The sequence below is a fragment of the Gordionus sp. m RMFG-2023 genome, chromosome 3 (genome assembly GCF_954871325.1).
Source record: "Gordionus sp. m RMFG-2023 chromosome 3, tfGorSpeb1-WG-v2, whole genome shotgun sequence".
NCBI lineage: Eukaryota > Metazoa > Nematomorpha > Gordioida > Chordodea > Parachordodidae > Gordionus > Gordionus sp. m RMFG-2023.
In genome coordinates, this window is record NC_088777.1 from 38,563,040 (window position 1) to 38,578,153 (window position 15,114).

At 26.3% G+C, this 15,114-nt stretch overlaps 1 protein-coding gene across 5 annotated transcripts; it reads right to left on the reverse strand.

Moving 5' to 3' along the window:
* Positions 1 to 457: 457 nt before the first annotated feature.
* LOC135927288 (tRNA (guanine(10)-N2)-methyltransferase homolog) lies at positions 458 to 11,552 on the reverse strand. Of its 5 annotated transcripts, XM_065463248.1 has the most exons (10): positions 11,427 to 11,552; positions 11,317 to 11,385; positions 11,203 to 11,276; positions 11,075 to 11,156; positions 9,123 to 9,209; positions 5,582 to 5,716; positions 5,373 to 5,529; positions 5,249 to 5,329; positions 2,042 to 2,166; positions 496 to 588 (listed from the first exon to the last, which is right to left on the reverse strand). In XM_065463248.1, exons 1-9 carry the CDS (start codon positions 11,490 to 11,492, stop codon positions 2,054 to 2,056), a joined length of 864 nt encoding a protein of 287 aa, XP_065319320.1. In that variant the 5' UTR covers positions 11,493 to 11,552; the 3' UTR covers positions 496 to 588; positions 2,042 to 2,053. The 5 variants fall into 5 exon arrangements, with proteins under 5 accessions (XP_065319322.1, XP_065319320.1, XP_065319323.1 ...); XM_065463250.1 differs by lacking the exon at positions 2,042 to 2,166 and having other exon boundaries at positions 458 to 588; XM_065463251.1 differs by lacking the exon at positions 496 to 588 and having other exon boundaries at positions 2,117 to 2,250.
* Positions 11,553 to 15,114: the final 3,562 nt, after the last annotated feature.

The window sequence follows — 15,114 nt, forward strand, 5'->3', positions numbered from 1 at the left end:
ACTTAAGTCCCTCTTAGATAATTGTTATTAAAATTTTTTATAGAAGATGGTTGATTACAAATTAAAATCATTTTGGATATATATTTTTTAGGGGTGTGTCGATACCACTTTTTGGAGGCCGATCCGATATTCCCGATATTAAATTGATATCGGCCGATTACAGATCCGATATCATATCTAATTTTGTATTCTCTAAAGATACCAATGCTTTTAATTTTTAATATAATTTATTAGTATAACATCTATAATTTAGCTATACCATAACTTATGTCATTTAAATATATTATAATGATGAGTTATAGTTTATATTCAATTCAATTGCAATTCTAAAAGTATATAAAATATTTTTATTATTAAATCACTTTTTATAATAAATAATAACATTAATCTATATACATAATAAGTAATAAACAATTATATTATGAAATTTGAAATAAATATTTAAAATAATATTTAACATTAATATAACGAAGATTTCTTTTTAGAAATACCAATATTTCCAATTTATCAGAGGTCAGCTTGCGGCAATAATAACTGTCAATATCACCAGCTTCACTAAAAACAGATTCTGAAGAGAATCTCGCACACCTTTATAAACAGAATGCGCAAAAAAATAACAATATGGCAGAATATTTATTAATTAATTATTAAACATAATAATTTTCTTTAATGCATTTAAATTGATTAAATTTTGTAAATAAATACTGTAATGTAATTTTACTTATATCATAAATAAATAAAAGTAACTAATAAAGTTAAATTCTACCTTATTATAATTATTTTATTAAGAGCCTTTTAAAATTATCTAATATTTTTATATATCAATCGTATCTTAAATATTTTCTCTAATAAGAACTTGCTAAAATAATTATATATAAAATATATTAGGGATGTGCTGATTTTTTTATCGGATCGGATCGGGCCGGTTTCACCCATTTTAAAATATCGGTTATCCGCCAATATTATAAAATTTGATCCGATATAAAATGGCTTCTTTAACAAAAATAAAATGTTATAAAATTTTTAAAAAAATTATATATAAAATCATTTATTTTTATAAATAAAATCGAAATCCATTTTTATGTATATTTTTTTAATAATAATTATGTATTTAATAATTATAATATAAAGTTGTACATTATTATGATATTTTTTATATATAATTAATGATTTTGCAAGAAATATATAAAAAAAATTTGAAAAGAGATTTAAATGATATTTATATATATGATATTACAAACGCAAGAATTAACAAGTCATATTAGAAAATAAACTAATTTAAATAATACATAAAAATCACAAATAAGTAATGATAAATACTTATTAAAGATAATGAATAAAATAAAACTAGTATATTTTTTTTAGAGATGCCATTTAGCCATATACTCCGAATATAAGCTATATTTAAAACAACACAGAAAATAACCTGCAAATTCTAATAAATCATTTGATTTAATTTTTTTTTCTTATTTGCAAATTTTCAACTCCCATTAAATATACTACTCTCTTTTCCCTGTTTAAGCGATTAATGGGCAAAAACTAATATTAAAATCCCTGGTTATTATAATTAATTTATTAATAAATATTTTATATTCTTATATGTGTATGCTATGTTCTTCACAAATAAATAATAAAAACGGTATTTTATAAACTATTCTAATTTAATTGGTATTTATAATTTAAAATTGTATTTAAGATACTCTAATTTAGTAAAAGATACAAGTATCTTTTATCTTGTATCTTTTTGATATTTTGAAAAAGATACTATTATCTGTATCTAAGATTCATTTTTTTATAAAGAATCTGTATCTGTATCTAGATTCTTTTTCTGGAGGACCTGCCCAACTCTGAATATACTAATAATAAATATTTAATAATTCCAACTAATTTAATAAAATTTACCCTATAATCTTCAATTTAAAATAGTCTGCTTTATCTCAATATCTATTATAATCTCAAATTAAATTGTAATCTTTTCTTATAATAAAAACGAAATAAAAAATATACAATTTTCTTTTATGCTGAATCTATAAAAAGGTACCGTAATCCGTCTTTAATTAAAAGGACCCTGACAGCAGGGTAAATTACTGCCAATCGATGGATGCAAATTTACTGCACTAGAGAGGCCCTTTAAAGAGCGGCGGAAGCCACTAAATTGTAAGTTTCCTAAGTGAACGACACGATATAACTTTACTAAAAATCGCATTTACAATGATATTCATTTCACATTCAATATCACGCATCCATTATCTAATTGATTTATTTGTTTTTTAATAATATGCAAGTATCTTATTGAAATTTTATTAAGTATCTAGTGTCTTAAATGCAAAATTTTAAAAAACATCTGTATTCGGCCATAATTTTCTGAAAATTTGCCCAACCCTGCTCGCTCTGAGACCCGGTTTATGATGTAATATTCAATAGTTCAACAACTTTGAGGCTCAAGAAAGGGCTAAAATGACTTTAAAAATATATAGTAATTACAAATGCAAAAAGCTCAAATTATAGCGCGCATTTATTTATTGACATGAATGAGAATTAAAATATATATCCCTAGTAGAATCTAAAAATTTCAACTCATTAATATTTATTTTTGTATAAACAGAAAAATCCGAAACGTTTAATATTTTTTTCCTCATGCATACAAGAAACCGACCCATTCTACTTCCTATGATCGAATGGTAATCACAATTCTCAAGTTCGAATAAATGATGAAACGGTAAAATCTGTTTTTTGATTTTAGAAATTATATCCGAATTCAAACTATCATAATTTTTAATATCTTCCATAACAAACGGGAGCCAAAACACTAATCTTCCACCCGGATTTAAAACGTTTAATGCGATATCCAACAAACTTTTGTAAATATAGCTCAAATTATATTCCTCCTGATCTAGACTCGAGCTATTTAAAGTATCAGATCCAGTTTGATTAAAATTTTTAGAGCAGCTCTCTCTAATCCCATATGGAGGATCTGTTATTATTGCATCAAATAATTGATTTCGAAATAAGGGAAGTGTGGAATCGGATAAGACAACGTCTAGATAATATCGCTCAAGATCATATTGCTTAAAATTATTCCAAATATTTTCATCTTTTGTCTTCCATTTTTGACCATATCTACTAGATTTTCCTAAATATATTTTTTAATTTACAATTAAACCGTAAAGTTCAAAAACCCCTAGAACCATGATTTTCTAAAGCGAATGACTCTAAAAAATAGTTCTGGGTCGATAACCTTTTCATTATAAAGGTATTTGGTAACAAAAATTTAATTTATTGTAAGGTAAGATCATAAAATTCATAATCTAATTTTAAATTTGTGGCCATTAAATTATTAGTGTTGTTAAACGGCTCATTTTGAGCCGATTTTTAAAAACGGCTAACACAGTATTTTATTCAGAAAAATTTATGCAAGCCTGAAAATGTTGTACATAGAAGGAGCAAAGCTCTAGACTAGTGTTGATAAAGCGCTCATTTTGAGCCGATTTTTAAAAACGGCTAACTCAATATTTTAGCCAGAAAAATATTGCCTAAACCTCGAGATTTCGTTAATGTATGCCTAGACCTTTGTTCCTTCTATAAGCAAAATCTTCAGACTTGTGTAAGATTTTTTGGATGAAATATTGCGTTAGCCGTTTTTGAAAATCGGCTCAAAATGAGCCGTTTAACAACACTGGTCTAGACATATATATCGAAATTTCGAGGCTTAATCAATATTTTTCTGGCGAAAATATTAATTTAGCCGTTTTTAAAAATCGGCTCAAAACGAGCCGTTTAACAACATTATAAATTATTATCTATATTTGTTATTGTTTCTGAATTAGACGGCCCTTCTCTTCGGACTTGGTCGTGATTAATTTTTTCACCTGGCCTGATTTTTTATCCGACCGGACTTCTACAAAAATTTTAATTATTTTTTTGTTTCTTTAATGCTTTTATAGATGTATGTTAGTGGCAATGTGTTATTTTTTCAATTTTACATTTACTGAGCACGTTTTTTTTAAATTTATAAATCTGATTTTACCATAAATGTATTTTAGCATATACCTAACTTATGAATCTTAGACAATTTTACCGTTAAATTTTGAGTCATTTATAATTTGTATAAAAACTCTATGCAAAAACCAATAAAAATAATATTAGATTCAAAAGTTCATGGCAAAATTGTCTTAAATTCATAGGATTATTCTAAACATGCTGGAATAGATTTCCGGTAAGGTCAGATTGTTAAATCATAAAAGATGCACTCAAAAAATGATTTAAAGTTGAAAAAATAACATATTGCCGGAAAAAACACATTGTCGCTAACATACATTAAGGTCTTAAAACCCCAAAAATATTTATATTTTTTAAGAGTTTTCCTATAAATATATCGTTTATTTTTTTTATAATTCCTCATTATCTTTAGGTCATATTTTAGTTTAAATAATATCTACTAAAAATAATATTTCGGGCTAGATCGGACTTTCGAAAAAAAACGGATTTTAAAAAACAGAACAAGAGGACTCTCTATATCATAACTGTTTAGACTTTAGAGAAATCCGATCTATGTTTTATTGACTCGGGTTTAAAAAAATTTTAAAACTTAGTGCATTTATAGCGCGCGTTATGTAATGACCAAATTTTGTCAGAAAAGTATTTCAACATATATCGGAGTATATGCGAGAGGTCGATGTAGCCTAGCCTGCAGGTTTGGGAAATTTTTGGGCGGGACCAATAAAATTGCTCATGATATTTTTACGAGCATGAAATTTTGAAATAATTTTAAAGCTGATTATTCGGCAAATCAAGGTCGTTTTCCTACATAAAAAATTATTATGAGTTGAGCCGGAAAACTTGTAAAAAATATTTTTTTACCATCCAGGCTAGATAAATCTAATTATGGGACGAGCCGAAATATCAGAAACAAATTTCCATGGGAGGGCCCGTCGCCTTCTAGTATAAATCCTGTCTATTTTAGACATTTTCGCAAATAATTTTTGCCTTTAAAAAAAATTGTATGAAAAATCTTTAAATTCAAATTAATAAAAAGCAGTAGTTGCCTGAAATCGGTGTGTAGGCCTAGGCACTATATAAATGATGAAGTATAATTCCGGCTTAATCTTTCAAAATTAAATAAAACCCGCGATATAATTGTAAGTTTTAAAAATTTCCTAAAAAAACCCGACTTACTAAACTCCTACAATAATATAATATTGAAAATAAATTGATGAAAATAATGAGTAAATTTAAAAAAACTAAAAACCTGTAGCATATAACATCTTTTTTTCGATATCGATACCGGATACATATGCTTCGTGGTATGCCGCGCTCAATATCAAACTACCTTTACAATATAATATTGATCGTTTAAATAAAAAATAAGTTACCGCTTCCAACAAATGGATCTAAAACTAAATCCGTAGCAGTTATTTGAGCTATATTAGTGAGCAAAAATGATAGCTTAGGATCCATACTCGTATTACCTATATATTTACGATCGGAGAGTTTAAAATTTGAAGCTATTGCTCTCAGGCCATTGGATAACTTAATATAAATAAAACGAGATCAACTTCATATAATTTGAAAGGTAATTTACCCATCGACCAAAATATAAGTGAGCATTATAATCGTCTATCGTTTGTGATTTTTCATCGTAATATTCTAACCATATAAAAACTTGTTCAGGATCATTTAATTTGACGCGACCTTCGAATGGTAAAAATGAGAGCATCTAAAATATAATATGATTAAATTATATTTAAACAATAGTAAAATTGTACACATCCTTATTTAATACTCTAAACTTTATCTTAAAACATACATAGAAGGATTTTTCATTTCAGTAAAGAGGACAAAAACGTGAAGGGAGAATCCTCTTTTAAAAATTAAATAAAAACTTCTGAATTTTAACTAATGTTTCATAGTAATTCAATTTTAATGACTCAGAGTTTGAAATACTCTTCAAAATAAAAAATCATCAATGATTTTTTAAATGCAGATATTTTGAGAATGCTCAGACAGAATTTTTGATTAACCCTTTCGCGCCCATGGATAACTTTTGGAATTATAATTTTTCAATAGTAATTTATATGCATTAAAAATGGCCACTGATAACTTTTTAAATCATATTTTTAATTTTTAATATTTGCTCTTTCGTATTTTATCACTAATTCTTTTGTTTCATATGTTATTATATCATATTATAGTTTTAAAAAATCAATTTTTTCTTACCATTTTCGCGCCAAAATTTTAATTCATATTTTCGGTTATCAAAACTTGCTAAAAATATAAGTAATAATTTTATTATTAATATATATATACATACATACATTAATATTTTTATATAAAAAATATCATCTTTTTAAACATTTTAGGTGCTGGAATTTGAGCATAATGCCATTTGGCATCAATGGTCATTTCTTATGCACTAAAATATTTTTTTATCAATAAATGGGAATTTTAGTCAAATTATTTAGGATATTTAGATTTAGGGTTAAAACGGAAGTGGAGGGGGGTAATCAGATTATATTTTGATAATAGTTAACGGTATTGATTATTTAATGTCTAATAGTATTCTTGGATATAAGGAGAAGTCCTAATAAATATTTTATATATATAACATGTAATAATATGAGATACTTTTTAATCACTATGCATTTAGATATGACTACACTTATCCCCAAGGGTGATATTTCTGAAGCTGATATAGAGAGCTCAGATGAAGAAGACAATTATTATCCTTTGCTAGGAGATGATTTGCCAACCTCATCTTATATTACAAATGAACTAGGTCTTGAATTGGAGGATATAATCGAAAATACTACTATAACTAAAATAAAAGATAACCCTCTTTAGTCTAAGAAAGACATTGGAAACATGAATACAGAATTTACTCCTATGATGGAAATTCCTGAACCAGATTCAACTCCTCTAATCTATTTTCGTAAATTTTTGGACAACCAAATGATCAGCAATTTTGTATCAGAAACAAATATTTATTCCTTCCAATGTTGTGGAAAATCTATAAATACTGATAGCAATGAAATCGAAAAATTTATTGGAATACATTTGTATACTAGCTTAGTAAAGATGCCTTCTATACGGCAGTATTGGTCGGTTGAGACATCTATTCAACGTATCAGAAACTATGTCCCCCAATCGTTTTCTTTTGATCCGAAAATTTTTCCATATTAATAATAACAAAAATATGGTAAATAGAGAAGACAAAGGTTACGACAAATTATTGAAAATTCAACCTTTCATATGCCAGCTAAAAAATTCAAAAAAAAATCAACTCGAAGAGAAATTCCTTTCAATAGGCGCTCTAAATTAAGGCAATACATTAAATCAAAGCCTTATAAATGGGGGATAAAAGAGCTTGCCCTATGTGGCTATTCTGGATTTATGTATGATTATCTGCAAATGGCAGGACAACAAAGCTGTTATTACAATATCTAATTTTATAGGTGTTTTACCTATGACCAAAATTAAACGATGGTCTGTATCGGACAAAACCTTTATAAATGTAGAAATGCCCGCTATAATTAAAAACTATGAGGGAATGAGTGGAGTAGATCTTCACGATATGCTGGTGGAGTTATATAGGACAGATATTAAATGGAAAAGATATTAAATGCGAATGGTTTTCCATTTATTGGATTCTTGTGTAATAAATTCATGGCTCCTTTATAGACGCCATATGAAAGCAAATAATATCAAATTTATGACATTATTGGTACTTAAAACTCAAATAGCAAAAGGGCTGATGCTAGCAGGAAAGGATAATAACAAAAAGACTGGAAGACCTTCCAGTATAGTTGTAAGGAGAAGAAAAGCCATAAATATTGTCCCCATGATATAAGATATGACCAAGTAGGTCATTTGCCAAAGTCCGTAACAATTAAACAAAGGTGCAAGTATTGCGTAGATGCATATTCAAGAATTATGTGTCAAAAGTGTAATATTTATTTATGTTTAAATAATAAACGAAATTGTTATTTGTCATTTCATATGAAATAAAATATTTTTTTAAATGAACTTGCATTTTGCCCATTGATGACATTTGGAATCATTGAATATTTTTTGATAGAAATACTCGAAATAAGTTTTTTTGATAAAAATGTGTTATTTGTGTCTATAATAAGTATCTCTTAAAAAAAAATTTTTCATCGAGGGAAAAAAAGTCGGGCATGAAAGAGTTAAGATTTATTAAATTTTTAAATCTTGTAATTTTTATGCATAAAAAATTTTTCATAAAATATTAAAAGAGTACATAAATACAGAAAATTAACAAAATTTAAATGATAATTTAAACTTTGGGAAAAAATGTTTAAATCTTTATCAAAATGCAATGTTCCAAATCAGGTTTCCACTCATATTATGGCATGATTATATTCTATTATATCATATTTTAATATAAATTAACACACACTCACATCTTACTAACTTTGTTTAAAATTCAAATTGCAAGTTTAATATGTATTTTTTTGACAATTTTTAACAAAAAATTTCACCATTGTTTCCCTGTGATTATCGTATTTTTTTAGGTATAGCAAGATCGCTTTAAACAATTATTATTTTATACCTAATTGTTTATATTTTTCTCTGCAAGGCAAGAAAGAACGTAGCAACTATTAATTTTCAAAGAATAACATTAGATAATAAATTAAATAGTTTTTGATGATAAATATCCTATGCAAGGCAAGAAATTATTGGATAACAAAAAAATTAATCACCTAGATTTATAATCAGATCCCTCTTTAAATTGGTTATATAATATTTATCATTATAAATTTAAAACTAACCTTCAATAGAAAGAGGGAATTGGATTTCTTGGTTGTAAAATTCTATATTTTGGGGATACTCTGAACCTTTTGGATTATGGATTATTTAATGTGTATATATTATTAAAATAAAATTGGAAGCCTTCGGTTTTTAAAACCTCAGTGTCCGTAATTTTTTGCTGAGATGTGAACAGAAATTACAGGTGCATTTAAATCATGTGAGAGGATAATTATAAAATTCATAATTGGAAACATTATAAACCAATATTATGTTCTACAGAAGTTATTATTTATATACCTTATTTATATGTTCTTTTAATATAAATTGCACAAGTTATTAAATTTTAATTTAACCTCCATTTTGTCCAACTTTTCTTCTTGTGAAATTGTTTGCCCAAAACAATGGAATTTGAATTTAAAATTTGAGTGTCTGTATTTTTCCTTTATTTTATTATGATAAATATATGAGACAAATAAAAAAATTGATAGTAACAAACCAAATAAAAGCAAACATGAGGGTAGGCTTTCTAAATCATAATCAACTAAATTTTACTTAATTTATTAATTCTTTCCAAAACCTTTATTGAAATTTTTACTGAACGATAGGAAAATAATTTTCGCACACCCCTTTAGATTTTGGTAAATTTGGTATGTAACAAAATGAAGAATAGGCGAAGAGCCCCAGGAAAAATTGGAACAATATCTATGGAAAATAAAAATTCAAATTAAAAATCAATTTTATTTAGTGGGAAATCCATGTATAGATAAAATCTAGTATAATTTATAGCTTAATTTGTATTCAAATTAAAAATCAATTTTATTTAGTGGGAAATCCATGTATAGATAAAATCTAGTATAATTTATAGCTTAATTTGTATTTTTTTCTGTAAGTAAAGGCCTGGAAAAAACCAATTCCTTTGATCCAACTCAACCTGTAGGAGGAAAATAAATTTTCCAACATAAAATTAATTGCATATTACCAACCCAATCCAACCATAAAATCAAATTTATTTTCTAGTATGTTATAAGAAATAATTGTAATCTGTATAAAATTGTAAAAAATATATCATCCTATCCAAAACCATCCAAAAAATAAAATAATTGCATTTTTTGGTTGGGAATATTTTCATTTTATACTGGTAAAATCCTGATTTAAAACTATATATCATAAATTATAGAAATACAAGATCCTATTTTTTTTAAATTCACTTAAAGCTCATATAGCAGAAATTTCATTTTCATTATTTTTTTTTAAAAAATGGTACTAAATTTACTGCAAATACGATTCAATAATTAAATCATGCACCAAAATGACATGTAAACAGATGCACCAGTAATTCTTAAAATCAAAATGCTATTAAGCTTAAATTTTGCTTGTTCAAATTAGGGTTGTGCCGATATTAAATATCAAATTGGCAATTTATATTTAGCTTTTTCAGGAAATTTAAAATTTGGACAAAATTTTTAAAAAAAGTTATCTAATCCAATAGTTTTATTGCTCTGGGTTATTTTGTGATTGTATAAATAAATATATAATCTTTTTCATTTAAATTTTTTACATAATAAATCAATAAAGGGAATTAAAAAACAATTTATTTGTTGTAATTTTTTAAGTTAAAAATTTTGCAATACTTTTTGTTTGACTTAATCTGCAACAAGAAAAGGATTTTAAACATTTAAAGTGTTCTTATAGACTCAATTTCACAAATTTTTAAAAGCAGTTAACTCATAATTTGTCAAAAGTAAATTACAATTGATTTTTCTCAATATGGCATAAAAGTTTGGACTTTTATTGGCAAAATTTTGAGGTTTAGGTAATATTATTTATTTACTTTCGATCAGTTTAAAAAAAATTAAATACACTTAATCATTTGTGAAAATTAATTAGTTTTTTTTAAAAAATAGAAAATATTGATATTTTTATAACATTGGTTTAAAGATAGATGGTAAAGAAAAATTGTTATGAATCTCGGATTGATATCAGTACAGTGTTTTAGTAATATCACATCAAATCAGTGAAAGATTTGTAAATTGGCATAGCCCTAATTACAAATATAATCTTCACACAAATTTTATAATTGTAGGGTTCACCAGAAGATGTTCCTTTTATTTTTTCTAATGGAATTATTCATTTTAAAAAAAAATATCTTAAAATTTATATTAAAAATGAACTAATTAAGAGTGAGCTATTTTTAATACAACTGAGCCCAGAGAGCTAACATATCTAATACAACTTAATCAAAAAATAAGTTATAATTAATATGCATAACTTTTAAAATTTATTATAATTAATAATTTAAATTTACATAAAAGGATATAGGATATGATTTAAGCTTGAGAACAAGTAGGTCAGAACTAGAAGAATTTGCCCAATATTCAAGAAGATACCTAAATTTTAGTAAATACAAAATAAAATAATCATGGCATTAAAAACTTTATCAATATTGATCGTTTAACAATATTAACCATTGAGGCTTTGTCACAACTTTCAACAATAATAAATGGATTCTTATATTTTTATAATAATATAAAAATATATATAATAAACTTTAGTTTTAAAATCATTTATGGAATATTGAACATTGTTTCCAAATAATGAATTGAGTGCTTTAAACTCCTAATAAAATTATTTTATATTTTATTCAAAATATTTCTTACTGTCAGCCTAAATTCTAAATATTCATTTGCGTATACTAAGATATATTTGACCAGAACTTTAATCATTGCATTTAAAAAAATTTATCAGAAAATAATGCTATTTATCCTAATCCTTATCTAGCACGTTGGTCATAGACCTGCCTAAAGTAAGCGAACGATATTATGAGGGCCCATCCAGTTGTAATTTAACAAAAATGAGTGGAACTTACCCTTCCCGATTTCGTAATAGTAAGATTTAGAAATATAAATTTAGTGATCTTATCTATTTTTGAATCCATAGAATAACCACATCAATATGTAGAATGAGTTAAGAATGTATCCATAGAATTACCACATCAATAATATATAATGAATAGAATATATAGTAGTTTCCATTTCATCGTTAATTTTTAATTCATTGAGTCTACAAATAAACATATGATTAAATAAAATTAAATATTAATTCAAAATACAGTACAACTACTTATCAATAATACTAGATCAATTAATAACACTTGTTAAGTCTTCCAAAAATTATTGCACCGGATGAATACCAGAGAATATCCAATTCAAATGGAAAGCTTTGCTATGCCGCCACATTTTGGCCGAGGGTAGGTGCAACCCAGATGAATTATTATAGCCATTATGTACTTGCGAATCTCATGTTATAAAAAGGGATCAATTGGAGAGGGTTTGGAATGCTGGCATTAATTAAGTTAATATATAAATTTATTCACATTGAATATGTCTTCAATATATAAATCGGTCATGTTGATTAATAGCCCGTTGGGTCGATTTTGGACTACCCGATTAAAATTTTAACCTAAATACTATTATATAAGACTGGAAATGTTGCTCATATATTATAAAAAGGTTTTGATTTCTACTTGCCAAATTTCTGGGTTTTCATAATACTAATTTGGCCAAAATTTTAAACGGGCCATTTTAAATAATCGGGGTTTTTAACAGGCCATGACTGCTACTCCGTGATATTTAGTGAAAAAACTAAATATCACATCTGCGATATTTAGTGAAAATATTAAATATCACACCCTAATCTCGTTTATTAAATATGTTTAACACCATGTGCCCACGATATTTAAAATCATCCATTTTATAAAAAAATATATTTTTTAAGTTATTTATGTATTATGTTTATATTTCAATAATTAACCAATTCACAATATAATTTTTTTTATATATTAAATTTAAATATTCTCTGTGTAATGTTTCATAATTAACCCAGCATTCAAATTTAAATAATAAATATTCACTGGTTAGAGCAAAATATTTTTTGATTCCACTTCTCTACTCCCATAAATTTGCTTATGGAAGGCACAATCAGAAAAAGCACAAAATTAAACAATTTTTTTTAAATCTAATAATTAAACATGACATGAAGATATTTTATGCTATTCTAAATACTTTTTCAGTTGAATTCAGTTCAAATGTTATAAATTTTATAAGCTAATTTCTGGCTTAGTTAATAGCTTTTATTATATATTACATAAATATCTTACTTCATGATGGAAACTTTAATTCTATATTAAGTTATGCAATGAACTATATTTTTAATCATTATTGTATAAAGTCTGTTGACACCAAGATGAGGTAGATAAGGTTGATCTAATTATAAGTGATGGAAACTGTTTTTTCAGGTATTTTATTATTAACAACTTATAGAATCTATTCTATATATTATTATAGATGTCTTAGCAAGGAAATCAGCAATGTTGAGCAACATCATGAAATGATCAGGACTGTTTGATATTTTATATGCTTCAAGAAAAACATCAACTACTTTAGTGGATTTATAGGGGATAACACAATTGATTACATTGTGAAAAACATAATGACTGCAATGGCACAGGGCTACAAATATTAAAATTTCCTGTGCTGCTACATTGCATCAAGCAAATACCTTTGTTTTTTAAAATGACAAATGGCTTTTATTTCATTCATGATTTATTATTCCTGAAATAAAGAATTTATTGGTTGTATATATATATATTTTTTTCTTTTTAACTTTCACCTTTTCTGGTGGAAGCTCCTTCACTTATTTATTCTTGCCATTTATTTTTATCTTTGTATTTCTGAACGATTTCACTTGTATCGATCACCGGTGTATCACGAGGCCAAAGTATCTTGATCTCCCCCATCGGTGCATCAAATCAATATCGACCAGATATCCCACCGGTGCATCAAATCAATATCGACCAGACCCACCTGAGTATTCCTCACACTGAATTATTAAATCGACAGATATTCCAATCCTGATCTCTCCCACTGGTATCAATACCGATGGATCTCCCACCAGAGTATCGTTATCAACTCCATTGTGACTTGGTTAGTGTTGTTAAATAGTCGAGTTTTTACGACTCTGAACTCAAGTTGATGTCACAAAACTCATTTCAAATTGAGCGGCTCAATGAGCCGCATGTCGGCTTCAGAGTCGGAAAAAATTTATTTGGAAACCGCCTGCTATTATTATTTACTCCACGATAAAATATTTAAAAAATTACCATTATGGTTCGAGAATTTAAATATTTTAAAATGTATAGTGTTAATTTGCTTGGTCGTAAAATTTACAACCAAATTATGGGCTCAGAGCATTAAAATCTAACAATCATTTATCTTAATTATATATATTTGTATATAGATGCGATATCAGCTCAATAAATTTTTTAAGTCAGTTTCTGCATTGATATTCAATAGTTGATGTATCGGTATGTAGATACGTTTTTTATAAATATGGTTAACTCAGTATTTTATCCATCAAAAATATTATGCAAGTCTGAAGATTTTGCTCATAACTAGAAATCTCAAGCTAGGTAATTTTTTTGGAAAATATTTAGTTCACTATTTTTAAAAATAAACTCAAATGGGGATATTTTGCATCACTGATATATTTATATCCATTTTTAGACGATGAATCTGGAACCATTTAGAAAGTATAGGGTAGCATAAAAAATTGTATTCCTATTAGGGATCTGTAAAACACCACCTGGCCCGGGTATATTTTCTAGTGTTGTTAAACGGCTCAATTTGAGCCGATTTTTAAAAACGGCTAACTCAATATTTTTTCCAGAAAAATATTATGCAAGCCTAAAGATTTTGCTCATAGATGGCACTGGCACATATTGAACATCTTTTAGGGAAATCTCGACGCTTAGGCAATATTTTCCTCGCTATAATGTTGAGTTAGCCGTTTTTAAAAATAGGCTCAAATCGAGACGTTTAACAACACTAATATTTTTATATAATGTTGGTTCGGGCTGGGTATAATATTTTTTAAATTTTCGGGCCCGGTATAATTTTTAAATGATATCATTATATTAAATTGATATACTTTTAAATTCTTCCTGGTAAATTTAAACATAAAATAATCGGATTTTAGTTTTTATGCTATTATTCAAGTTATTGCCCACTAAAAAATAAAATACTTTATATTTGGTATAATATAAGATTTAATACATACTAGAGGAAACTAGGGTTAGGTAAACCCCGGGGTTTGGCAATCCAGTTAATCTCATTTTAAAATTAAGTACACCAGAAGGTTAAAATTTTATCCTAATATAATTTTTATTAGTTTACATCTATAGACAAAAAATCTTTTTAAATAATTAATTATTAAAAATTTTATTTAAGAAATAAAATTTCTCTTGAAAAGGCAATTTCAGGCTGTTTATGATTGGTATTTAGGATTTAT

Excerpts from the sequence above, each read along its gene's own strand:
- LOC135927288 (XM_065463246.1), bottom strand. The coding sequence starts at position 11,492 with ATGATTAAAGTTCTGGTCAAATATATCTTAGTATACGCAAATGAATAT. Across the intron at positions 11,386-11,426 it reads ATTTAGAATTTAGGCTGACA|GAGTTTAAAGCACTCAATTC; the intron begins GTAAGAAATATT and ends TAATTTTATTAG. Across the intron at positions 9,210-11,074 it reads CATATCCTATATCCTTTTAT|GAAAAATACAGACACTCAAA; the intron begins GTAAATTTAAAT and ends AATAAAATAAAG.